Source organism: Cyprinus carpio, chromosome A9, assembly GCF_018340385.1.
Source record: "Cyprinus carpio isolate SPL01 chromosome A9, ASM1834038v1, whole genome shotgun sequence".
Classification (NCBI taxonomy): domain Eukaryota; kingdom Metazoa; phylum Chordata; class Actinopteri; order Cypriniformes; family Cyprinidae; genus Cyprinus; species Cyprinus carpio.
Genome location: NC_056580.1, coordinates 6,980,251 through 7,004,719, shown reverse-complemented (window position 1 = coordinate 7,004,719; position 24,469 = coordinate 6,980,251). Strand labels below are relative to the sequence as shown.

The 24,469-nt window shown below is 36.6% G+C and overlaps 1 protein-coding gene across 5 annotated transcripts; it reads right to left on the bottom strand.

Annotated features, from left to right (window-relative positions):
• On the bottom strand, window positions 1-23,815 carry LOC109082520 (high affinity cGMP-specific 3',5'-cyclic phosphodiesterase 9A-like). 5 transcript variants are annotated; one of them, XM_042763319.1, is made up of 19 exons: window positions 23,562-23,815; window positions 19,778-19,848; window positions 19,596-19,673; window positions 18,844-18,887; window positions 15,970-16,025; window positions 15,759-15,828; window positions 7,147-7,231; window positions 5,867-5,927; window positions 4,923-4,997; window positions 4,536-4,622; window positions 3,759-3,863; window positions 3,258-3,340; window positions 2,174-2,330; window positions 1,963-2,076; window positions 1,763-1,867; window positions 668-817; window positions 482-577; window positions 335-390; window positions 1-245 (listed from the first exon to the last, which is right to left on the bottom strand). In XM_042763319.1, exons 1-18 carry the CDS (start codon window positions 23,622-23,624, stop codon window positions 340-342), a joined length of 1,551 nt encoding a protein of 516 aa, XP_042619253.1. In that variant the 5' UTR covers window positions 23,625-23,815; the 3' UTR covers window positions 1-245; window positions 335-339. The 5 variants fall into 5 exon arrangements, with proteins under 5 accessions (XP_042619253.1, XP_042619254.1, XP_042619252.1 ...); XM_042763320.1 differs by lacking the exon at window positions 4,923-4,997 and adding an exon at window positions 4,779-4,853 and having other exon boundaries at window positions 1-230; XM_042763318.1 differs by lacking the exon at window positions 4,923-4,997 and adding an exon at window positions 4,779-4,853 and having other exon boundaries at window positions 23,562-23,814.
• Between the last annotated feature and the right edge of the window lie 654 nt (window positions 23,816-24,469).

The window sequence follows — 24,469 nt, the reverse complement described above, 5'->3', positions numbered from 1 at the left end:
GAGTGGCTTCAGTTGTTCTTAAAGTTAGACTTTTATTATTTTTTTTTTTTTTGAGTAAAAGTGACTAAAAATCTGTACATCCTGTATACTGTTTATACGTTTACAAAACCAAATAAAAACAACACAAATGGTTCATAGCTGAGCTGTACATGGTTCAGTTCCCTGAAAGATGCTTTGGATTTTCCGAGCAGATGGCCAAGATTTCACTCATTTCCCACTTTTTACTGCCTCTGATGAGATTCCAGCTGAAACAAATAAGCACAAACTAGGTTTCACTGTACATCTAACACAAATAATAACTAAAATGCATGCAGTACAATGTTTTGACATTGACCTTCCTCATTTCTTTTTTCCTCCCATTGTTAAATTTTCACTCTTCTTTTTCTGCACCTATGAAAAGAAACCAGGATAATAAGAAAAAAAAAAGCTAATGTCAGTTAAAAACAAACTAACAATAACAACCAAAAAAAAGCTTGCAAACCTCATTCATGGCATCATCTATCTGTTTAAGCTCCTCGTATCTGTCCCGGGATTCTCGTAAGGGCTGTACCATTACCTCCTCAATCTGAGGAAACAACTGTAACACACAGAGAACAAGCAATATCACAACTTGGTATCCACAGCAGGTTTCATATTGTACTTTCAGGTCCAAGCCTAACCCGTTCACCTTCATCACTGTCTCAAACATGGGGATCAGGACAAACTTGATGAATCCGATCTGAGCAGTGGGCTTGGTCACTTTCTCTCTGTCCATGAAAGGAGCGACAGGTAAACCTTCTGCCTTTTCTCGATCACTCTTTTGAGAGAGAACACAATTCTGATGAAGAAGGAAGCGCACCATAAAGATGCAAAATGTTGGGATTGGTATGAAACATTCTTATTAACTTTTAAATTATCTTTTCTATTTTAATATATTAAAATGTAATTTATTCCTGTGGTAAATTTAGGGACAGGTTTCGCTGAATGGTCAGATTTAAGAGTTAATAAATTGGGTTTGGTATGTATTTCAACCCAAAAATGAAAATTTACTCACCCTCATGCTGTCCAATATGTAGATGAGTTTGTTTCTTCATCTGAGCAGATTTGGAGAAATATAGCATTACATCAGTTGCTCCTCAATGGATGCTCTGTAGTGAATGGGTGCCGTCAGAATGAGACTCCAAACAGCTGATAAAAACATCACAATAATCCACACCACTCCAGTCCATCAGTTAATGTTTCAATGTTAAACCGTTGCTTTTGACCTAAATATGGATCCATAATCCATAATCGCTTCCTCCAGTGAATCCACAGACATATTTATTAAGTGTGGTTTTGGACTGTTTTCACTTGTAAACTGTGTTTGATATGTGCATATTTCTCTCCTGATTCAGACACGATTAGATTTTTACTGGAGAAAGCAATACTATTGATAGAGGACTTGTATTTTAGCCCAAAACAACGGTTAAAAATGTCTTGATGGATTTGTTTCTTACAAACACACAGTTTTCACTTCACAAGACAGTAACTGATGGACTGGAGTTGTGTGGATTACTTGTGGAATATTGTGATGTTTTTATCAGCTGTTTGGACTCTCATTCCGACGGCACCCATTCACTGCAAAGGATCCACTGGTGAGCAAGTGATGTAATGCTACATTTCTCCAAATCTGTTCTGATGAAGAAACAAACTCATCTACATCTTGGATGACCTGAGGATGAGTGAATTATCAGAATTTTTAGATGAACTATTTCTTTAATTCCTTTAATGCTATGTTATCTACCTGCATGAAGTACTCCTCCAGCAAACAGTCCACCCAGGGCTCAGAGACCTCCATCGGCCGAACCTCATTAGAGATGTCACAGCACTTGATCAACACCATCTTTAGCTGTCACAGATATAAACATACAGGTTTAATAAGCTCATCACAGCACGTTTTTGTAGGTGAATACAGATACTGTATAATGGGTTCAGAAAGCTTACACAAGTAACATGCTCCTCATTAGTGAAGTCAAAGTTATCCACTTTCTGTCTGAAAGAGTCCAGAATCTCTCCATGTCGGGCCATGTCTGTGGCCAATATCAGGGTGATGGTTCCCTGTCAGAGACAAAATATCAAAACAAATAATTATTATTTGTTGTTAGAAGAATGTTTTATTTATTTTGTGTGCACTAAACTCAGGTTAAAGGCACACCTGACGAATCTGTTTGAAGGCTTCAGGATCAAAGTTGGCAAAGATGTTGCAGTCAGGCTGAGAGAATATCTGGAAGGCCACGGCACAGTGATGGTTCTCCAGAGGAGAGATGTCATTGTACCTCACCGCCAGCTCTGTGCGTGCATTAATCTGATACCTGCACAAGAGGGAGGATGGTGTGTGTACAGGGTCCAACACACTCGACAGGTAACAAATGCAAATACTCATTTTACTTGCATCTGTTGTCCATAAGGCAGCACATATGTAGAATATGTCGAACACAATGACTTGTGTAAGGAAAAATCACACATAAAAAAACACCCTCAATGTTCAAAAAACAGAGGTAGTGTGATTTTGTTTTAAAGTTTTTAAAAGAAATCTCTTATTCTCACCAAAGCTGCATTTATTTGATTAAAATACAGTAAAAATACAGCAATACTGTGAAATATTATTACAATTGAAAATAACTGTTTTTCATTTTAATATATTTTAAAATATATTATTATTATTATTATTATTCATTTGAAATAATTCCAGTGCTTTGGGGACAAAAAATATAATAACAATATTGTGAAATACTATTTCAATCAATTTAAAATAACTATTTCTGTTTGAATATATATTAAAATGTAATTTATTCCTGTTATCAAAGCTGAATTTTCAGCATCATTACTCCAGTCTTCACAGTCAAGTGATAGATCAGAAATCATTTTAATATGCTAAATTGCTACTCAAAAAAACATTTACTATTATTAGAAATGTTAAAAACAGTTGCACTGTGTGGAAACGTGGACATTTTATTGTGGAATATTTTTATGGAAACCATGAATAGACAGCTAAAAAGAACAGCATTTCTTTGAAACAGAAATCTTTTGTAACATTATAAATGTCTTAAATTGCATTCTTGCAATTTAATGCATCCTTGCTGAATAAAAGTATAAATTCCTTTAAGTGAATATTAAATGGAAATAATGCAAAATAAATATTTATGGCTAATATAAAGAAATATATATGGCTGGTGATAAATGGATATTTTTGGATATTATTATTTATTTTTATATGTATAATGAATGATGGCTCTTACGTGTTGTTGTACCCAGGATGATCCAGATCATGACACACAGCTGCTGTCATCAAAATAAGAATATCTACTTGTGTGAACTTTTCCTGAAAAACACAGAAGCACAGCAGAGTAAGACTCTTTCTATGTGAGCGTGTTGACAGTCATCATGAGGCCGGGTCTGCACACGTATCCCAGCTCTCTACACTGCTAAATTAGAGCAACTCATTTGTCTTCTAATAGCTCGGCCTGTAACAGCTCAGATAATTAATCCAATGACCTCTTAATACACGTCCATGGCAACAGCAGCACAGAGAGGCTGAAAGCATCTTCACAGACGCAGAATTGCGTTTACACCCACATACATCACTCATTTATCACTTCGCTATCTCTCAGTCTCTTCCATTCACCTCCCACTTCTCTTAAATCTACCTGTGATGCTCCAGATTTCCTGAGCTAAAGAAACAGGTGGCTGTAGAGCAAAAATGTGTCTTTAAAACACGAAGAAACAGAAAGTGTCTATACCTGTAGGTTGCAGAGGTAGATCATACTGTACATCATCTGAGTGACGCAGAAGCAGTGACGGAAATTATGGAAAGGATTACTCCGGTAATTGTCATGGATGCAAAGCTGAAAGAGGAGAGAGAGGCAATCATTATTTAATTTTATGTAAATTTGACAAAAATATACAATTATAATTAACTGTATCACACTTATAATTTTTGCATGGAGGCTGATGAAATCACAAAAAAAAAAAAATAAAAAAAAAAAAAAAATAATCACATAAATGTATATTGAAGGAGGGACCTTCAATATATATATATATTCTTAAAAAAAAATCAGTGTTTTAAAAATCCTTTATTTAATTTATGCTATATTATCACCAAATCCTGAACTCAATCTTTTTGTCAGTTGGTTTTCTTTCATTTAGCACAGGTTTTGTATTTCTTTTTGAAACTGAACGGATCTGAGCTTACGCACTTCAGTTTTTGAGTGAACAAAAAAAAAAAAAAAACATTTGTTGATAATGCTGACAATATTCACTCATTAACGGATGTGCATAGGTTCAGATCAATGAGGCCTATGTCTACCAAGTTTCAAAAAGAAATACAAAACCTGAAAACAATTTGACAAAAAGATCAAACACCACAAGTGTAGCAACGTGGAGAAAACAAATCCAACCAAAAAGTTGTTATACCCAGTGTGAGCAAAGTCAGGTTTTAGTACAATATGACAAGAGTATTTTCAGGAAAAAGAAAACCTTCTTCAGGTAAGGATTATAATTTATTAGTATAGTCTTACCAGCCATCTTTTCAGCGTGATGGGGTTAATATTAAAGTCCTTTACCAGCCCGAGGTCATGGTACATATGCTCCAAACAACTCAGCATTAAAGTACAAAACACAGATGATAGTATCTTCTGCAGTATACAAAAACTGTGGGTTTGCATGTCAGTCATTTTCACCAAGTGTCTATCACACATCTGGTGCATTGGTACAGTTCAACTTCAGTAGAACTGTGCGTCTTTTATTTGGCCGATCCTCACCTCGTTAGGTTCCCACTGCCACACATCGAAGATTGGCTGCCTCAAAGCATCTAGTGTCTCCTGTGAGAGGTGGTACTACACAAGCCCCGCAAACACAAGCCACAGACGCAGAAGAGACAGAACAGTGGCGTGTTAGACTCTTACCTCGTTGGACTCCCACAGCCAGACGTCGAAGGTGGGTTTTCTAAGGGCATCTATGGTTTGCTGGGAGAGCATGTACTGCAGGTGACAGAGCTCTCAGTTAACCCCCGATGACCAACGCCTGGCTGTGGCCAGTGAGTACATTACGTTCACATCTATGTTCAACACACCGGTTTAAACCTAAATAAGAATCCTTTCTTTAAATGTAAATGAATTATTATTTACACTCTCATTTCCATGTCATTATAAATCTGTATGCTCTTTGTTTTGTGAAATTCACACACAGCTCTTTTACAGTTTATAATGAACACAACAATAAAGCTTCCAAAAATAATAACATATGTAGCCCATAATCTACTATATTCCGAGTCACATACTGAGATAATGACATAAAATTGATATTTTTCAATTAATGTTAACACAGATAGGATTTGTTGAGATTTCAGTCATGACTACTTTTACATTTCTTTTATAGGCTTTTTTTAATGCTGTTGTTCTTTTTCAAGCCTGACAGACAGAAAAGAGCTATGTGAAGATTTTAACACAAAAAATAAAATAAAATATATTTCTTTTATTATTCAAAATATGAGTCAGTATATATAGTAGTCTTTTTGGAAAAAAAATATACTTTTATTAAACAAGTACACAATAAATGTATCAAAATTAAGTAAATACACTCATACTGTCAAAGATTTTTATTTAAAATAAATGCTGCTCTTTAGAAGTTTTCTATTCAAAGAATCCAGAAAAAAATGTTCAGACAAAAATATGAAGCAGCCCAACTGTTTACAATATTGATAATACTAGAAAATGTTTCTTGAGCACCAAATAGCATTTTTTGGGTGAACTATCCCTTTAAACCTTCCTTAATGTGTAATGTATTATTAAAGCAGAATAAGTCCACACATTAATAAAGGAACCCATTACAAACACATCTGCCATTTTACCTTTGGGTATGAAGGCACATCTCTGCGAGGAGTTAACTTCTTGTTGTCATCTAGGAAACTACTGCAAAGGTAAAAAGCATTGAGAGCTCAGCTGCTTTGGTACAGTTCATTTTTTTAAGCACCATGTCAACATCTCTGAAAGAGAGTTATCTTTGATTCATCTAGAATCTGATCCTTCACTAATAAGAGAGCACGTGAGAGCCATGTCAGCTCATTATGACTCAAAAGGGAATAGACTCGACCTCATCTGTTAGTATTTTTAACAAGAGGTGACTAAGACAACATCTGGGCTGCTTCTTTATTTTTCTCTCATTTAAGCTAGCAGCACGAACAGTGCTATCAATAACCTGCTATAGGTACTCCTTTGTGAAAATAAAGTACACTTCAGCATGTTTTTAAAATGAGTACTTTTTAGGGCACTTGATTGTATTTTGACTCTTTCCCTGCCATTATGATAAAATGCTTCCCTGCCACTTCACTGTTATATGTTAGGGGGCGTTGTTACACATCTTCTTAAATAGTAAATAGTCTCACCCAGATTAAAATGCTGATAAAAAAGATTACATGAAGCTAGAATAATTACATGAATTTATAAGCAAAGGCTCTGCTCATTCTTTATTGTTAAGATAGTCATACAACAAAATATTCTGAGGGCCACGAAATTTGTAAAAATTATAAAAAATGCTGGCACTGGCTGGTAATTTTTTTTTAAAAAAAAAAGCGGGGGGTTATAGTGGAAAGAGTAAATTAGTTAATTATATAGTAATAGCATTTAAAAGTATTTATGTTTTTAGTATATAATTTATATTAAATGCAGTTAGCTGGACTAGAGTGTTTTTTACCCACATCTTGTATGTAATTTCATAATTACCATTTACAAATTAAATTACTTAAGTGTGTTAAAGTCATGAATTTGTACTTTTTAAAGTACACTGAAATGGACTTTTTTCATTTTAATTAATTATATTATATTATTAACAAATACAGTATATTATATTAAACATATACACCACCTAGAAACTCAAATTTTCACCCCTACCCTTCCAACCACCTGAGTTCATGTAACTTTTCACAATAAAATCATTTCCTGAAGGATAAAATCCAGTCTTGACCTACATTTTTTTCTCACTAAATATCCTGTTTTACTTGGAATCAGATTACAGATGTAAAATCAGTCGCAAGGCGCTACTGATATTTCCTGATATTTAAACTGAGCCTTTATTCAGCTCAAAAATGCCGTTCCAACATCTCCAATAAAAAACAGCAGTGAGGTCACTGACCTGTTGTTCCTGGAGGCCATCTCCTCTCGCAGCTTCTTGATGTCACTGCGACATTTCTCGATCTCCACCACCTTCATCCCCTCCACTGAAGAGACAGAGAGGAAAATGCCGGAAACACAAATAATGCATACAAATATGACACATAAAAGATGGTTTACATATTTCAAGTGAGCCAAACACAGAGAAAATATGGAAATGAGCTGGTGAACATGGGTTGCAGCCGCAGGGGTTTTCCTTCACAGACTGCTGAGCCATTAAAAGTACATTTGACACCTGTCACTGTCTGGCATGTTTCCCTCCATTGTCCAAAATCATCCTGCTGGTCTGAAGTGCAAACAGCTTTGTCATCTATTTGACAGCTGTTTTTATTTACATCTCAAACCTCGGTTGTGAGGATGAAGATATGTCACTCAACCTGTCCATGTTGGCATCTGTCTAATTTAGCTGCTTCCACCAAATAATAGATGAATTTCGAGCCAAAGTACTGTCCAGTTTGATTAGACACACGGCCTCTGGACTCACATTGTATAATTTAATTAGTGTAATCCTATACATCATATAATCTCTGGACTTCCTGCTACTATTCTGTTTATAGGCCATGCACAGTAATAAATCACCTCAAATTACATGAGGCCAGTGAACTGTTCACACTCATGAAGGGGTCAGGGTCCATCGCCTTGGTGACTGATTACATCATGTCTGTTTTTAGATTTCTATGGACACAAAGACGGGCTGCAATGGAATGAATCCTGGTCTCTGATGATGTTACGTTGAGCATCATTACCAAAACAACTAGTGTGCAAGGACTGTCAAGTACACTAAACTGAACCTAATATAATACACACACAGTCACATATTAAAAAAAAAAAAAAAAAAAAAAAAAACCTTCCTGTCGCTCAAACAGTAGAGACAATATAATGTGTACCTTGAATGCAATATAAGCAGCTTTTGACAAAAGCATCTGCCAAATGCACAAACCATAAATTATACATTTTTTTTCAATGCTGAAATGACTTTCTCATATCCTGGATAATGTGCAGAGACAGCTCATTTGTACAAGTAAGTCATAGAAATGTAAACACTTGCATTATTGAAACACAGCACTGTTTGGTTGATCATTCCATCCAGACCAACACAGCAACACTGGCTTAAACAATAGCTGAGTCTGTGGCTATTTGACCAACCAATGACAGAAAGGAGGAGTATCTGAAAACAGTCAGTATTGTTGCAATTTAGTTTATTGATGCTAGCAACTGCTTCACCTTTAACATATAAGTATAATCTTCAAAATGCCCTCTTAGTGTAAAAAAAAAATTATGGGGGAATATTTTATCAAATTTTAAAGTGTTTTTGTGAAATGTTGTGTTTTCTTTCTTTATTATTATTATTTATTTTTTTTTTTTTGAGTCAATACATCTATTTTTATGGTGCTATAGATGTCGAATCCAGCACAGCCCATTTTAATCTGATAGCAGAAAACGGAATCATGGGAAAACATAGCTCCACATACTTTACACAAATAAGCAAGGATATATTCAAATGTTTAAACAAATGAACTCATGACAGTCGTGCTTATAAGAGCAAACAAACTGAATATGAAACTGTGACCTAATTTTGTATTTTACATGTTCTGTCTGATCTCTGATGGTACACAGCACCATGCACATGACACTTCAGCAGGGTACAGAGCCTTCTAAAATATACAGTGTGAAAGGCTAATGAATAACTTTCCTTATAAAGCATACAGTTGAAAAGATCAGAAGTGCCTTTAATGTGAATGACATGCAAGTGACCAAGTAAGCAGATCTAAATCTACACCAAATAATGTATATAATAACTTACATTGTTCTTATAGAATTTTATCAAAGTGGCTAAATAGAAGATAGCGAATGAGTGAACAGGAAAGTTAAGTAATAGGTAACCTATGAACTGGAGAGAACTCATAATATCCATAAAGCACTATTATGATTATTAGCCTTCATCAAAAGCACTGATGCAAAATTTAATCCAATTCAGACGGTCAAGGTGTAATGATATGTAAATTTGAATGAATCAATTAGTTCAGTTTGATATCCGCTAGGCGGAATGACTTTGTCATTCAGGGCATAAACCCCTTCTTCAGTTAAGGTAGCTCCTAATTTTTGACACATTTCACGATCCTCAGCTGTGTACAGTTTAGATAAAGTTTCGGAACCCGTGCAGTCAGGATGAACAGGGAAGATGACAGCCACTTCCTCAAGTACCACACCCTTTGCAGCTTCTCTCGCAGCCTTATCAGCTAGAGAGTTTCCTTTCGCCAACCAATCATTGAAAGTGCTGTGACCCGTGACTTTACATACTGCAACACTGTTTGGTGGAATTTCCTCACACGTGTCAAGAATTTCTTTAATTATGGTTTGATGACTTATTGGCATACCCGCTGTGGTCAAATAACCACGACGTTTCCAAACAGGGCCATAACTCTGCACTACATTGTGGCTGTATGCACTATCAGTAAAAATATTTACATTAGTGGAGCTATTTTCACCTGCAGTTAGTTTAAGAGCCAGATTTAAGACAGCTTTCAAAGCATGCAATTCAGCTATCTGAGCACTTCCTCCCGAAGCGACCCCTCAGCCAAGACCTCGCCCGTCTTCCCCTCTACTACCGCCCAGCCCATATAGCGCGTGTCACCCTCGTAGAAACTGCTGCCATCCACGAACATGTCCAGAGAATCTGAAAACGGTTCATCTCTGACAAAATGTCCCTTGTCACAGATAATTACCTCGGCGCAGTCATGTGCACTCCCCTCATTCTCCATTAGGGAGGCAGGATTTGTCCAGTTGTCTGCAACAACAGTGAGCTGAGGGTTCATAAGAGCAGTTTCCCATTTTGCATGTCGTTGATTTGAAATTGACTTTATTTTTGTCTCTGCGAGCATGCGTAGAAAACGATGTGGAGAGTGAAGGATCATCTGATTGTAACAGACAATGGCCTCAGTGACCTTCAACGCCCACTCAGCACAGTCCAAGGTCATCAAACACGGCATTTGTCCATTCATCTGTCCATTCATGGAAGAGGGAATCAAAGTTGAATAGTACCCAACAATGCCATAACTTTTGTCACCTTACATTGTCCCAGCACACAGTTATAAGCACTTGGGCCAGCATGTGTCCATACATGGAATGTCTTTGTCATGTCGGGGTGATATAACGCGGGAGAGGAGAGTAATGCGGATTTGAGGAGAGTAAAGGACTCAGCCATGTCTGCTTTCCACTCCAAAGGGGAAGCACCCGGAAGGCCTCCTTTAAGAGCCTCTGTTAGAGGTTTAGCCAAATCAGAAAAATCTGGGATATACATCCGATTAAAATTAAATAGCCCCATTAATGATCTTAAACCAGTAACTGTGGTTGGCTTATTTAATTGAGTGATGGCTATGACCCGGTCTGGAAGAGGTCTCTTTCCCTCACGACCTATACCTTGACCTAAAAATGTAACTTCCGATTGAAACAATTGGGCTTTTTGTTTGTTTAAGAGGAAACCCGCCTCTTGGAGTATTTTCAACAACTGAGTGAGTCCACTCAAGTGTTGTGCTTTATCTTGAGATGCGAGAAGAATGTCGTCACAATATTGAAAAACAAATCTGTATTGATCTTCTTCTCTGATAGGACAAAACCAAAAACCATTGGTTATGTCTACTGCACTAAAATAGCGATGGTTTGGAGAAATGTCATTAAGAATGGTTGACGGATTAGCACAATAGCAGTTATTCTAGGAGTCACAGCATTCAATGCGGTGTAGTCTATAGTTAACCTATAGCTACCATCTGGCAATTTTATTTTATTTTATTTTTTTCAAGCTGCATAGGTAAGTTCATTGAGGAAGTACACCTTACCAAAATCCCTGATTCCTGAAGCTGGTTCACAATTTCCTGTGCAGCTCACTCTGCTTCTCTCTGAAGAGGATACTGAAATACTGGAGGATGTATAGGACCTGAAACATTCAAAGGCTCAATCCTGCAAAGATCAACATCAAGTTTAGAAGTTGACCACAAATTTGGAAATTTTTCAGAAAAATATTGCATCACTGAGGAATCAGTAGACCTCTGTGACTTCATTAACTGTGATAGCTCCAAGGCTTAATTTAGGAATTCCAGTTTTGTTAAACACTGGTATGGGAATTGGTAAATACTGACTAATTAATTGACCCCTAGTCAGCAAAACATCTGCTTCCAATTTACTCAATATACATTCCCATTACCATGCCAACTTGGCTTTGTCCAACCCAGAATTGCACACAAAAGGCTGTTCAAATGGATATATTATTGGAGGAATCAATAGAGACTGTGTGAAAAGACTGCGACCAGATATACCTTGAAGATGCATTTGTTTGTTTGTTAAAGGCAAATTAATAACAGTTACTGAGATGCAGACCCGAGGGCCCACAAGAATGTAGCTATCCTGGCCTCTTAGGTTAGCATGTAAAAATGGACGAGGGTGTTCATATAAAATGGAGGCCACTATCTGTCAGTCTGTATTCTCAAGGACTCTTGTCAATTTTTCAACCTGCTTCCAGGTCAGCACCCTGCTTCTCTGCACCAGGGTTATTTTTAGCACGATCTCAAGGAAGTGGTTTTGGTGTCTGCTGTTGTTGAAAAGAGGAACTAGGCTTTCTGAAATTTCACTCTAAATTTCGATCAGGGCACCTGTTTGCGGGTGACCATCACGCTGGCAATGATAACAGCGAAATGCTGGAGCAGAGGTCTGACCAACTGCAGCAACTAGTCCCTTCTTTTTTTTTCCCACGATGTCTTGAGCCCGTGTCCCCCATGCAACAAAAGAAGATCAGTCAATAATTGTTGACAGAGAAGAATGAAACAACTGTGTAAATTTAGCATTGATATTTAACTGCGCAGTATGGAGCATGATTGGAGAATCTAAGTCAGGCCCCCATCGTGCGGCCACAAATTCTTTCAGTGCCTTTGTGAATCGCTCAGTGTAATCAACAAATGGTTCATTAGGACCCTGCCTAATCATTGTCACATTAGTGAAAGTTTAAATTCCATTTCCAACTGCACGCTGTACTTCAGTACGCAGCACTCTGTACTGAGTTGCGTAATCATCTTCATTCGCTGGTGGCTGTAAAGGGAGGGGTGAGATGATCTGTCCCGTGTATGTAGACGGGCAGACTTGCTCCCAAATTGAAAACGGATCTTTTATCTTTTACTGCTAGGCGGTTGGCTCTTGCCATTACCCACAAACGATCCCAAAATTCAGAATTGGTACTGTTAGATTTCATGAGTGGCAGTATATTTACAATACTAGTCAAATCTCGCACACCCATAGATCGATAAACCCCCATTTGACCAGCCGCTGTCGATTCCTGATCAATTTCACTATAGCGGGGTGGTTTTTGGACGCAGTTTCACATACTCGCCCCACTCATCCTCAGTTTCCTCCAGGTGCCCAGGAGAAATAGCTGCAACCTGTATACTACCGTTTTCAGAAACATTCGTCACATGTCTCCCTGCCTTGGCAATCGCTGCTTTCAGTTTTGAAGCATATTCGTGCCAGCTATAAATATCATCGATTTTAGGGACTCTCCCTGCATCTGCTCTTGGCTCCTTAGTTACAATGTCTAATAAATCCCACATATATTGCGTAGCATCTCTAGCGGCTTGTGCCAGTTTATCCACATAAACTATTCTTCCATTGCGATATGTTAAAAGACCTTTTGCTTGCACAATCCTCAAACAACACAAAACTTGTGCATATTTCTTTTGTTTCTTAGGATCATTATCTTATTATCTTCCTTCATCACCCCCATTCACACTGCCTATGCACCCCATATTTCTTTAAATTCATCTTTAGCCATTTTCTCTTTAATCTTTTCTTTATTTCTGATGCCTAACATCGGTACTTGAGCAGTGAGAGCTTCGTTAGGAGATCCTTTTACATACACATGAGCCATTACTTTGTGTGTTGACACCCCCAACAAAGAAAAAGTTTTATTCAATTCAGATACACTCAATTAAATACACTTAATTAAATTCACTTAATTAAATTGATAAATTTGGTGTTCTCTTTACTCTTAATTTGTTTAATTTGATCAGCCGTCTGACAGTTATAACAATTATACAAAATTGAAAGCCAGTCACAACGTGGTATTCTGCCACATTCAAACAATTGTCAAAATATATGGATTTAGAATTTAGTCGCAAGGTGGAATTCTGCCAGTGTCAAGACTGCCGAGTCCATCCCAGAGCCTATATCAAAACAGAGAATCGACATACAGATCTGACCAGCACGCTGCAGTAATCCCTGACAGCACGTGTCTCAAAAACTGTTGCGCTTCAGTAAACCCTGAAAGCGCCCGCAATACACCTCCGGTAAACCCCGCAAAGTGTACTTGCTACGCAGAATTATCCACACTGTCGGTAAACCCCTTCAGTGAACAACACATTTAATGCCGCAAATCGCCGTTCTCAAAAACACAGAGCGCGCGCTCATTCCTCACACACGGTTAAACCACCGTACCGCCCCAAATTCGTTCTCTTGCTGCAGTCAAGAAAAAATGAACGAAATGGGGTCCGCAGATATAGCTCTTGGACTCGGCAGGTTTGCACAACAGAAGCCCATAAAGAGAATTAGATGAGCAACTCACCTCTCTTTATCTTTCCTTGCGATGCATCAAATATACTTCAAGGATCGATCAGTATCCCAGCGGTGCCTCCATTAACTGATGCAAAATTTAATCCAATTCAGACGGTCAAGGTGTAATGATATGTAAATTTATTAAAAAGAATATAGAGAACAGAAAACCACAAATCATAACTTGGAAATAAAGTTCTGGATAATAATAACAACCTTCAAATATAGAAAATGTAAATCCAATGTTAGTACATTTTTAATAACAATCCATTTATGATGGATTGAACCCAACCAGTATTAATCAAAACATTAATAAAATTGTAAGTAAAACATAAACAGTTATTTGTTTTAAATCAAAAATACCAAAGTATTAAGCATTAAAATATTGAAGTATCAAAATATCAAAGTATCTGAATTTCAAGGTATCTGAATTTGAATAAAAACCTGTAAGAGTTCTAAGTCTGAGTCTAAGAGTTGTCGAGTGAAGCCAAAGAAGAGGAAATGAGCTGAAAAGATAGAGAGACCAGAGTCTCAGAAAGTCAAACCCCCTTCTATTTTGCAGAGTCTATCTTATATACTGTTGTTCTAGGCATAAGTCGTCATCTGGCTATCACTAATAACACCTGACCTTTAAAAATAGTCTATCAATGTCTCGATTTTGGACTTCTTCCTCTTTTAGATTCAAGTATCATACTGATAATTCTAAGAAATATTGATATAAAAGAACAATACGTGCAGTTCAACTTCATATGCAAAACAGACTCAGCTGACTACGCAGTTAGAAATACTTTGAAATTACATATGAAATATACCATAAAGTTTACCAAAAACATTTCTGAATATAAAAATGAAACCTATTAATATATATATATATATATATATATATGACATTTCTGAATTATAATATATTTATATATATATATATATATATATATGAGACATGAAATATTATGCTTACCATGAAATATTGATTCTTTAACTTTTGAAATGAAACTTATCATTATGAATAGAACACATTCTGAGTACGTGACTTCTCAGAATCTCTCAACAACACTTGGGTTTAATTTAAATACGTGGACTTCTTCTCAGAATCTCTATCACCATGTGGATTTCTTAGAATCTCCACACACCAAGCACTTAACCCCAGATCACTCACTTTGGATAAAAAGAGTTTGCCAAATGATGAAACAAAGTACGTGCAGAGTAATGACAATTTTCAGATGTTTGAGGTACAAAACACCTCAACAGGAAGCCAAACAAGTGGATCTCAAGAAACCCTGTAAAGAACAGGCCCAGGCCACATTTCAAATGAATGAATGGGAATGAATAAATTAAAAATATATAAAAATAAATAATAATGCAATTAATAAATAATAATATTGTGCATAACGAATTGAAGCCTATATTTATATTATGTAAGTTATTTTTTCCTTTGATTTTGGAGTGAAGATTGTATGCTCAAGATTCTATGCATGCTATTGTGTTTCTTGAAGTTCTTCATTAACAACAATAAATGTCTCAGAAGCCATGTCTCTAAAAAACACTGGGCACAACAAGCTCATCTGTTAATGACAAGTGCATGACATGTGACCTGTGTCAACTACAGGCATCATCTGCTGCAGTGCTAAATCTTATAGGATATATTGCACAATAAATAGCCGTCATTGGCTATTTGAGCTATCAGCTGTGGTATGGAAGGCTTCTTACATGAGCAACCTATATAAATCAAACACAAAACATATCTACTTCCTCATATCATGATCCCTAATGCAAAAGATACAACATGCTGGGTTCACCATATTGTCACCTATAATGCACTGCTGATGTTGAATGCACCACAGAATAAATGATCAGTAATTCACGGAGAGCAGCATCCAGAATGTCTTGTTTGTGAAGATTAGCCCTTCCATTCGAAATGAAGTGAAATGTGAACATGAACTCTGTCCATTAGCAAAACACTGGACAAAACAGTTTAATACTCACACTCCACTCTCTTCTCCAGCATGGCTAGGCGATTTGTCACTTCAGTCTTCAGTTCGTTGATTTTAAATGCTTGGAGAGCAGATGGAGAGAAATATACAAAGATCATTCATCCTTGAAACACCAAAAGGATTCAAAATTCAATCATAAGAAGGTCATTATGAATTAGCTGAGAGACTGAACATACGATATAGAAGCAGAGACGGTGATAATACCTGGAGAACTGCTCTGCTACCTGCGTCAAAACATTCTGGAAAAGCTCCTCTTTATCTGAGAGATGAGAAAACAAGCCACATCCATAATCATGGCTAAACCCTGACGTATGAAGTATTTCACAGTTTCACATATCTGTGTTTTCCGCTGTCATAAGCAATACAGATGTGCAATGAATAAAGCACTCTACAACAAACAGTATAAATAGATAAATGGAGGGCGGACCAGATTGAATATAAAGATGAAGAAACAAATCCAAGTTTTCTTGATGATTTCACCTGACTTCTTACACAATCTTAACAGTTACAAATTATATAGAGTGAGACCTGATAAACATTCACACTTTCAAATGTAGCTCCACTCACTGTCTTGGCCAAAGTTCAACCTAATAAAAGGACCTGAGACACAATAACGTCCTATTGGCTGGCTGAGGTTTGGCGGATTAGTGTAGCACTGATGGTAAACTGACATTAAATGGATCAAAAGACATTAATAATTGTTACAAAAATCAGCATGAAGGATCATGTGACATTCAACACTGAAGTAACGATGCTGAAAATTCAGCTTTGCATCACAGGAAAAAAATTACATTTTAAAATATATTTACGTAGAAAACAGTTATTTTAAATTATAATAAAATAACTGTTTTTAATATATTTTTGATTAAATAAATGCAGCCTTGGTGAGCAAAAGAGACTTCTTTCAAAAATATTTTTGAAGAATCAGACTGACCCTAAACTTTTGGACTGTAGTGTTTATATTGGTAAGATTCCACTACATAATAGTAGACGCTCTGCCAGTGTTTTCCCAAGTCTGCTGTCTTTCACATCTCAGCTTAGGATAGTAACCACTAAAGTGTCCTGTGTGTGTTCTCGCGTGCCATCAGCCAATCAATGTTGACATGATGCCATTTTCTTGTGACTCGAGTCATTAGTTATATGGGATTTAGGTTCAGGTGACTGGCTCAACAAAGCCTGCTAAAGGTGGGGGTCATCTGGGGGTTCCACACCAATGTATAATGCTAACAGACAGATTTCTTAAAGGGGTCATATGATGCGATTTCAAATTTTCCTCTCTTTGGAGTGTTACAAGCTCTTGGTGAATAAAGGAGACCTGTGAAGTTGCAAAGATTAAAGTCTCAAATCCAAAGAGATATTCTTTATAAAAGTTGAGACTCTTACACGCCCCCCTGAAACGGCTCATTCTAACACGCCCTCACATATCTACGTCAGTGTGTGGGAAGATTTGCATAACGCCGCCCAGATGTTCACGCAAAGAAAGAAGGCATAACCTTTTATTCTCATTGTAGTATTGTTGCCGCACCCATGTCGTATAGACACTGTGTGTTTCACTGTGAAAGGGAAGCTACTTTGTTTGGCCTTTCAAAAGAGGATGATATCCGCTTCACCATGTCTGGAGCTGATCCGTGTTGGTCGCTGAGGAAATACATCAACTTTGCACTGTGGATCGCCGAATCGGCTTTCAGCGTGGACGAAGCGGAGTCCAGTCTGGAGTCGTCACATGTGATTGCTGCAAGACCAAGGTACGCTCCTTCATAGAATCACTCAAGCCTGTGGTGTGTGATGTTGTTTCGTTGAGAAAGCGAAACTACTTTGTTTTTGCCTTCCAAAAGAAGACACGACTAGAAATCATGTTTATATCACGTTTATAATGGGTTTTATGTTTATGTCTCGTCGCTCCGGCCGGACAAGGTATCACAATATGTTAAGAGGCATAACATTTCCGTCACATGCTTGAGGTATTCAGCCAATCACAACGCACTGGATAGCTAGCCAATCACAGCACACCTCGCTTTTCAGAGCGATGAGCCTTGTGAAAATCGATGTGTTTTAGAAAGGCGGGGCATAGAGGAGAAAAAATAATGTATAGTATGTGGAAAATAAAGTGTTTTTTTGAACCTTAAACTACATAAACACATTTCATTACACCAAATACACAAAATAATGTTTTTTTTAGCAACGTCATATGACCCCTTTAAGTTGTTAAATGGACATTGTTCACTGCACACTCTCTCTCATCTTCATCTCCAAATGACTTTACAGAGGTAAGAGGTCACATCAACATAACCAGGCTATTGCTGCCTTCATGCCATCCAGTGCAGTTCCTACTCACGTCACATGTTTGGACGTTGTAATGATGATTTGATGTGCTTGTGTGATTTTGGTTGGAACTAAATGGGCACATTGTGCAAAATTATTATTTTACTTTTTATTTATTTTTTACAAACAACAACAATGAATGAATGAAGGCATTTTTTTATTCCCCAACAACTAAATTTGCAATTAAAGTCTGATACAGCACATTTTGCCAAATGTAGTCAATGCATACAGAAAATGTGCATACTATGCGTAGTAGCCTGAACTCTATAATGCAGAAACAGTATCATGCTAGTATGTTGTTCCAAAAACACCCACAGTATATGTGTGTAATTGATAGGACATTGAAAAGCCAAGCAGAAAAATATATTATGTTGACAATAAATCTACTAAGAAACAATCTTGGAATGCAGATGAATCAGAAAATCTGTCCAAAAAAGGATCTTGTATATCTAAGTTTGCTTTGAAATCAATAATATATTATAATCACGTCTCTGCTCATGACAACACATATAAATTGAAAAGACTGCAGTCCACCCCCGCTGCAAGAGTGTTCGCACAATGATAAATGGAGTTGCTCTTGTGAACACACGCAGCTTTCTGCACACTCCATTTATGGAGATTTGAGAACATATGAGTGATCTCTCCAGAGCTGTTTCAGTCTTCATAATAAAACAAAACCCATTTCCCATTTCAACCGGAATGTAAACAGTATCAGTAAAGTAAGTGACATCCCATACAGAACATCTGACACTTACCTGCAAGTTGTCCGCCAGTTATTGGCACCACTTTGTACGGTGACTTCAAAAACACCAGCATAGACAGACGAAGTTACAAAGCAGTTGGCGCCACACTAAAACACGTCCCCTCTCCCTACAGGACAGTCCAGTAACTCCTCATGAGAGCTGCAGCTTTCTGTAGCATTACCGTCCAAGATGTCTACTCCGCTGGCAGTCAATAGTGATTGTGACAGTAAATGGATACATGGTTCTCAAAGAGTAACTTCCCCTTTATCTATATCTGGCCGCCATCCATTGTTTGTATAACATGTAGAGCAAATCTCCATATAACCAACAGATAAGGCTCAGACAGTAGGCTAGTTTACTGGGCTTCTCACCTCTAAATGTTTAAACAACGTCTTTGTGTTTCCCTGAGTGTGTCTCTTTAATTGGTGTTTAATTGGATCATTGGTTTAATATTATAAACTCTCCAACATTTAATATTTATCAAAAAAAGTTATTGCTAAGGGAGATTAAATACTCTAAAGAGTTTGGCCATTTTTATTAACCTGTAGAAAAAAAGGTCCATATAAAAAGTAAGAAAAACTTTTTTCTTACCTATAAAAAAAAAACATATGGTGGACCATTTAGTTTTAAGAGATTCTGACTAAATGAAATGTTTTGACATTGGTGTGTGAAACTGATTCAGAAGTATGCTATGTGTATAAGGCACTTTTACAGCTAGAAAGCAATGGTTTTATGTTTCTAAATGGGATGGAGAGCTATGTTACCTCTCTGAGTTGTTTGGCATTGTGGGGTCAATGGAGACCATTGCTCCTGTTGAGTCCAGAAGGGAGATGGTTGTGTTCCTGTCAGCAGCAGATACATTCTCTAAATATGGGAGCACTTCAAAAGTGGAAACACTTCAACTACACACACACACACACACACACACACACATATCGTACTGTACCTGGAGAGCCCTGTGGCAGTGCAGAATAATTCTTTTATATCACATGGGCTGCAGAAACGGCTGAAAACCACCTAAAAAAGAAAAGGAAAGTCTGATCAGTGTCTCTAAAGTAAACTGAGCTTATTCAATTAGGACCACTTTTGACTTAAAATCCTGAAAAATAAAACTTCTTCATGCTATGTTAAAGAAAAAATTATCTGATCACGACCTTGATCAGCCTGTGGATTTTGGTATGTGGTGAGGATTTTTAATATTGTGTGCAACGGTAATGGTGTGTGATGGTAATGTCATTTTGGAGCCTTGGACTTGCAAACAACAAGCTGCATGTCAGTTCGTGTCGCTTCACATGGAACTTAAAATAAATTTGTTTTAACAACTAAAAATGATCAAATACTGAACAGGCTGGTGATGACACCTATAAAGCTTCTCTCAGACCATGATGATGTTTCTGATTTTCAAATGGGTTTATGATGTCTTGGCAGAAAAAGGCTCCCTTTTAATTTAATTTCATTCAAGTATAAAGAATCTTGCAAAACCTCAATATTTTTCTAAAATGTGTGGCATGATGGTAATGACACCATTATAAGGGACATCAGTTCTTTGTTATGAAATTATTACACTGTAGGCATAAATGCATAAATGATTTAAATATAAATTTTACACTAATTTCCCAGATTTTAACAATTTTTAAAAGGGAACTTAAAAATTCTGAGTGGGTGGCAAGATCAAAATAACAGAAATCTGTCAAAATTAGTAAAAAGTTAATTAGTGATAATAAAAATAATGCATTTTGATGATTTTTAATCCGTTGTTTAATACTATATATATATATATATATATTTATATATAAAAATAATGCATTTTGTATATATATATATATATATATATATATATATATTTATATAAAAACAATTTTGTCTTTACCTGGAGCAGAATCAATGATGATGTGAAATCAGTCTAAAGAATTCCATTTGAAAAGGTGAGTTTTAAAATAAATTTCTTTAAGATTTTAAACATTTTATGAGCATTTATGAACATTTTATTTAAGCATTAATAAATTGCACATTGCAATCTCAAATTATAGTCTTAAATGCAAAATCAATGCGTAATAAAAATGCTGGGTGGGTGGCAAGCTCAATAAAAAAAGGAAAAAGTAATTACAGACATAATATTACTACAGTTTGAAGCTTTTTAAATTCTCCTTTAAAACTATAATGATTGCTTTAAAAAAAAAAAATTAAAAATCACCCTACAAGGCAGAATCGATGTGACCATGATTATCTTCCTAATTACTATGTATGATGCTGGACATCACAGTTGATAGTTTATTGATTATTTGAGACTCTGCACACAGCCAAGGCCAAGTGCTGCAGTCCATCATTTGTATGTAGTGCCAGTCCTGACCCTGAGCACTCTGACCCACTTACAACACATATATCTATCATCAGCAGGCAACAACAAGACAGCAAAAACAGGTGACAACACAAAAAAAGACAATGAGGGGGGTGCAGCTGACTAACCGAGTGAAGGAAGAGGAAAAGAGAGAGAGAACAATAATAAGACTTCGAGCTGCAAAGACAAATGAGAGAAAGCAAAAGGGTGGGAGAAAGAGGGAGAACAGGGGAATTGTTCCATAATACAATTGCAGGTTCTGAGTTCAGAGCTATAAGAAATACTTATTAGTGTCCAAAAAAGGGCTTCTAATTGAGCACTTTGTCAAAGATGAAACATAAAACCCACAACTAACAGCCTTAGAGAATACAGACGATAAAATGATATACCACCAACAACGGAGCAAAAATCTGTTATAATAGTTTAATTTTAGCAGTGGAGCATCTAAGTACAGTTCTCTGAGAAGTTTCTAGTATTTTCAGGACTGTAGAGCTGTAATTGAATACTCACTAAAAAGCCTGAAGACATGCAGTTGTCTGTGTGTGTGCAGAAAGTGTGGGTGTATGCATACACACAGATGTGCTCATTAAAATGTCCATTTGTTTTTCATAGTGTTCGGAGCTTTTATATGCTGATTAGTTTGTTTTTGTCCCATTGCCAAGGCTGAACAATGGCAGGCAGATGGACATTTGCAACAAACCGAATAAAACCATAAGCATTGTTTGACTCTAATAATATATGCAAAACACACTAATTTGGTGCAATTATTTAGTCCCAATTTAGTTTATGCATGTATTGTTACACTGCATGCAATCACACATGAACAGAAATAGCATGCATCATAATTTGCACCCCATTGTAAAAAGTGCTATTATAATAGTATTATTTAAGCTTAATTTTATTTTAAAGTGACACTTTGTAGAAGCAGAACTGAATATCATTCTACTAAACATCATGCATTTTAATGCACATTGTAAAAAAGTTAAATGTTCACAGAAAAAAACTTAAAATGCTAAAAAGCTGCTATACTCATATGGTTTATATGTAATGGTTTATATGTAATCTTAATGCAAAATCTGTCAATTTGTAAAAGTAAACACTATGAATTACCGTAGAATTTACAGTTACAGAAGTTTAATTAATGTTTGTTGCATTATTTTCATGTCAGGTGTGTTTCCCTGATGGCGTCTTGTGTTTATGACCCTGTGCGCTGTCTATATTGGCCATGTTTTATGAACAGGTCACTTACGATGATAATGTATTATCATGGTGGTTATCAGTACATTCTGAGATAAAAAGCCAGTTTAGGTAGTTTAAGTAGACTGGTGTATCATTACGTCACTTGATGAAATACCTTAAACATTGCCACCCAATTTTTTACAGTGAATTTCTGGCCTCTGTTTATTTCACTGTAAATTTAACAGGATATTTTTAAAGTGCAAGTACATATAGTAGTAGTTAAGAAACTTAATATAAAGTGTGACCAACAAACACATAGCAGTCAGAAACTGATTGTCACTTGGATACCTGATAATATCTCAGCCATACCAGACCTATTCATTAGAAACATTATTAAAGGCTATCAGACCAGCTGTTCACATGCAACTTCACGCCAGAGTCGAGATTTTCCCGAAAACATGACCCAGCTTGAGTTTTATAACGTGGTGAAGCATCCCATACAGGCTACTCTGTGTGTAAAAAATAATAAAACGTTTTATGAAGGCAACCTGGAGTCATTAAAACAGAGGGTGTGAGTGACAGCAAGAGGGAAAATGTGCAGATCAGCGAAAATGAGTAAAATGATTCATGTGACTAGAATTCTTAAGAATTAGGTGAACAGTAAATGCAAAAATAGAAAACCTACAATAACATTAATAATCTCCGAAGAGCCATATAGTCTGAGTATTTCATTTAAAAAAGGTGAGAGTTTTTAAATACATTTCTTTGAATATTTTTTAGGTAAAGAAGAAGTTTAAGCATTTAGAAATTGCACTGCTCCATCTCAATCTACATGTAGATTAAAAAATTCTAAATGTGAATTTAATTTACTGTATTTCTCAAAGTAAATAATCAGTTGTTTACTGTATAAAATGGCAACATGGTTCAATATTCAAGATTGTTCTGTACTGGCAAAAAAAATATAGTGATTAAAAAGAGACTTACTTCAATATTTAAATGTTACTTTTATGGATTTATACATAATTTTATTAAGATGGAGTATATATTATATATTTATTATTTATTTATTATTTTTTTATTATTATTTTTAAAACAATTTTTAAAAAAATGTTAATATAATAGTCATGTTATTAAAGTGGTTGTAAATTTGTGTGCAGCTTTGTTAGTAGTTTTTTCTTATATGCGTCATGCATGCAGTGAGAGAGCGCTGTACCTTCTGAGTGCGTCCATCCACGTCCAGGTATATCATCCGATGCGCCGAAGACGCGCTGCCCATCTCGCGCCCCTCTCTCTCCGCCCGCTGCCCTGGACTACCGCCGTCACAGACCTAATATAAACTTCTGAGCGTGTCTTTGAACTGGAACGGATTTAATAACGCGGAGACTGCGTTGCTCATCGCCACTGATCTCTCAACTCGTCGCCCCCTTCACTCCCACCAGTGCGCGCTCGCCTTATGTTCTCCATAGTAACCGAGCTCCACAAGGACGCGCGAGGATGCAGTGTGTGTGAAAAGAAGGGTGGTCGTGGAGTATGAGGAGGAGACATTCTGTATTCCATGAAACCAGAAGGGTCATGCAGAATCAGATAAAGAGTGCACATACATGGAATTTTGAAATTGTACCTTCAGGTAGTGTGAACATAGATCTAAGTGGAACAAAAAACAGCCTGGCAAAGTTTGAAAATATGACAGTTTGCACCGTATATAAAGGTTTATTGGCTTTTCAAAAGTTAGAAGAGTCGACTCTGAGTCATTTTGATGAATCGTTAGAACCCGAAGCGTTTTTCTCTGACTAGATGACGTCAACTTGGCAAGTTATTTGAATACGATCCGCCAACTTTTTGGCGCTCCAAGAAAAGGAAAACTAGAAAACATCAGGGCGACGAGACGCTGTGTTCGGAAGTGCGACCAAAAGCAAACTTTTGTCATCTGCCCAAGGATGAGCATTTGAAGACTAAGTGGCTAACATTCATATATACAAACTGTACCACAGAAGTAGAGTCCGAGCCTTGTGCTTTGTTCACGCCATTTGAAGACGATTGCTTTACCAACTTAAATGCAATCAAACTTGGATTCGCGAGCCGGCTGATATTGAAGGAAGGTTCAGTTCCAGTGTATTTGCA

What these genes read in the sequence shown, in the direction of transcription:
- LOC109082520 (XM_042763319.1), bottom strand. Translation starts at nt 23,624, where the DNA reads ATGGGCAGCGCGTCTTCGGCGCATCGGATGATATACCTGGACGTGGAT. An exon ending in ATGGCCTCCAGGAACAACAG is followed by an intron (nt 5,928 to 7,146) that starts GTCAGTGACCTC and finishes TTACCTTTGCAG; the next exon opens with TAGTTTCCTAGATGACAACA. An exon ending in TCTACCTCTGCAACCTACAG is followed by an intron (nt 3,341 to 3,758) that starts GTATAGACACTT and finishes TGTGTTTTTCAG; the next exon opens with GAAAAGTTCACACAAGTAGA.